This window comes from Pundamilia nyererei, unplaced genomic scaffold (genome assembly GCF_000239375.1).
Source record: "Pundamilia nyererei isolate P.nyererei 1_Seehausen unplaced genomic scaffold, PunNye1.0 scaffold00103, whole genome shotgun sequence".
Taxonomy (NCBI): domain Eukaryota; kingdom Metazoa; phylum Chordata; class Actinopteri; order Cichliformes; family Cichlidae; genus Pundamilia; species Pundamilia nyererei.
The window spans coordinates 1,862,979-1,865,471 of NW_005187504.1; the positions used below are offsets into that span (position 1 = coordinate 1,862,979).

General features: G+C 41.8%; 1 protein-coding gene across 1 annotated transcript in view; it reads right to left on the minus strand.

Annotated features, from left to right (window-relative positions):
* Positions 1-607: 607 nt before the first annotated feature.
* LOC102215855 (rho GTPase-activating protein 12-like) overlaps positions 608-2,493 on the minus strand; it is a 59,470-nt gene continuing 57,584 nt past the window's right edge. The window contains exons 17-18 of the mRNA XM_013912827.1: positions 2,240-2,376; positions 608-1,961 (exon numbers count right to left, since the gene is read on the minus strand). Of these exons, the coding sequence (XP_013768281.1) occupies positions 1,787-1,961; positions 2,240-2,376 (312 nt within the window). The 3' untranslated portion in view covers positions 608-1,786. The remainder of the gene's footprint in view (positions 1,962-2,239; positions 2,377-2,493) is intronic.

Genomic DNA, 2,493 nt, shown 5'->3' on the forward strand with positions numbered 1-2,493 from the left:
AGGTGTCTTTTTCAGGGAGAGGCTTTTATACTTCATGAAGTTAATGATAAACCACATACTGCACCTTTATTACAACAGCATGACTTCACATAGAGGAGTCTGGGTATCTGCAGTCCAGACCTTTCATCAGCTGAACAAAATCTGAAACCATCATGAAACCAAATATTTGACGCAGCGACCGAGGACTGTCAGACAAGAATAGGACACCATTCCTCTCCCAAAGGTCAGCTGGTCTCCACAGTTCCCAGATGTTTGCCGATCACTAAAAGAAGCTAGGAATGCTACACAGTTATAAACATGTGACCTGTTGTTATTCCCATTTTAAAGAGCATTCCAGCCTTTCTGGATCGGGGTTGTAATCGACAGGTAGATGATTATGAGCATGCACCGTTTTCAGTTTCTCACTCACAGATCCAAACAGCAAAATAGCAATACTGAAAATCCTCAGCTAGAGTATTTAATAACCAGCTGATGATGTCACAATTGCCATGTCCATCTGCTGCTGAGTTTTAAAAAAATGGTCCTACCCAGCCCTCTGCGTTGTGATGCGGTGACTAAAATGCATGAACAAGTGCAAAATCAACAAAGAACGAAGATTTAAAGTATCTCTTATTTGAGGTCTTTAATTCAGTTAGACGCCAACAGTACTGACTCAAAGGTAAACCTCCACATCCCAGTTCATAATTTTATTTCTCAGGTCTGTTGGTTACACAATGATCACACAATAGTGATTTCTCCCTTGCATCATATATATTTTTAACACTCCAGGCGTACTTATATTTACTATTTTTACAATATATTGCTATTTAATTCATTCATTCATGAATCCATCCACCCTCCCCATTCACATGCACACGCACAAACACTGTACAATATCGTTAATTTGTTTTGTCCCCCCCAAGATGATGTTCTGCCCACTGTTAGATGATTTATTCTAAAAACTAAGACGGTGGCGTGCAGATGCAATACCGGAGGCGATAACCTTTTTGTGTTCAGAGGACCTTGGTCCTGTTTCTCAGCAAGAAAATACAGAGAAGCAGATTCAAAGAGAGGGGGAACGATCCACTTAAACTAAATGTAAAAAAAGAAAAACGAAACAAACAAAATAAAAAAACAACAACAAAAAATATTCTTCCCTCCTCTTCTTGTTCCAGCGTCAGCATGTTTCACCTTTTCTGTCCGAGGGTAAAGAGTCCACAGTTTGGTTTCCTTCTGTTGGTTCCTCAGTGTGGTTCTTACAGGAGTGACTATACAAGTAATGAGATTTACAGTACAGTACATACAAGCTGCATCCAGCATCATAAACCCCCAATACTGCTGCCTCATCTGTAAATACAGCCTACTGGACCTGCTGCTGCTCCTTTGGCCTCCGTCAGTCTGTGCAGTAGTTCAGGCTTGCTTGGCCTAGTAAGTAATAATAGTTTTAGGAATCCAGTGATAGGACAGAAGGACGCCACCTTTGCAGTAAAGTGGCACAAATACAGCTGCGGGAGAAAACGAGACTGAAAAGTGCAAAGAGTCCAAACTTTTTGGTCAATAGTTATGGATGTTTTCATCGTATATTTTCGGTTGGCTTTGTTGGTCTAAGATTTTGAAGATCGGAGAAGTCAGCGACCAGAGAAGCCAGGTTGGTAAGAGTTCAGGATAAGCTGGCCCAGACCAGGGCAGGGCGAGGCTGGGCCGGGTTGACCCGAGGCCTGCCACACTAGGTTAGGAAGAGCTCTGCACTGGGAGAGGAAAAGAAGAAAAAAAAAAAAAAAAGAGAGAGAAGCTCATCCTGTGGCATCTACCTTCCAAAAATGCTCTCATACTCTAGCAGTATAAGCTCTACAATCTGGTTCTGATACACCATGTGGACCGCCATGTTCACCGTCTCCGTTTCAGGCCGCAGCAGCGTGGGGCCGAATACGATGGCGACGCTCTGGGTCGTCATACGGTTCTCCTCGCCGTAGTCAATCACTCTGGAAAAAATAGATAAACCCATTGTCAGTTATTTACCGTGCAAGGTAATATGGAAGCCAAAGAGTGCTCAGTACTCATTTGTTAATTAACTGAGCAGTCATCAAGTAGATCAATCTTTTTTATTTTCTTCCATTATCTAACACCTTTGAGTTTGCTCATGTTGAGAATGAAGCCCTCTTATGATTGAATATGATTTTTTTTAATATTTAACTTTTGTTTTCCTAGGAGGGGAAAAATCAATCAGGGAAAAATCAATAACATGGTGTGCTGCTCTTACTTCCTGAGGTGTTTGAAGAGAGCCTGCATGGTGTCGTGGTTGGGTTTGGGCAGCTGTCTGACCAGCTCTTTGATCGACTGAACTCGATGTTTGTGGTCAGATATTTCTGCAGAACAAAAGACAAAATCCATCAAAGTCTGGATCCATCACAAAGTTACACCAGCTCACCAATAAAACATCCAACATATCTTTACGTTCAGTGAGACAATGATGAGAAAAAGTGCACTTCGGTTCACTGACACTCATTTTTAAAG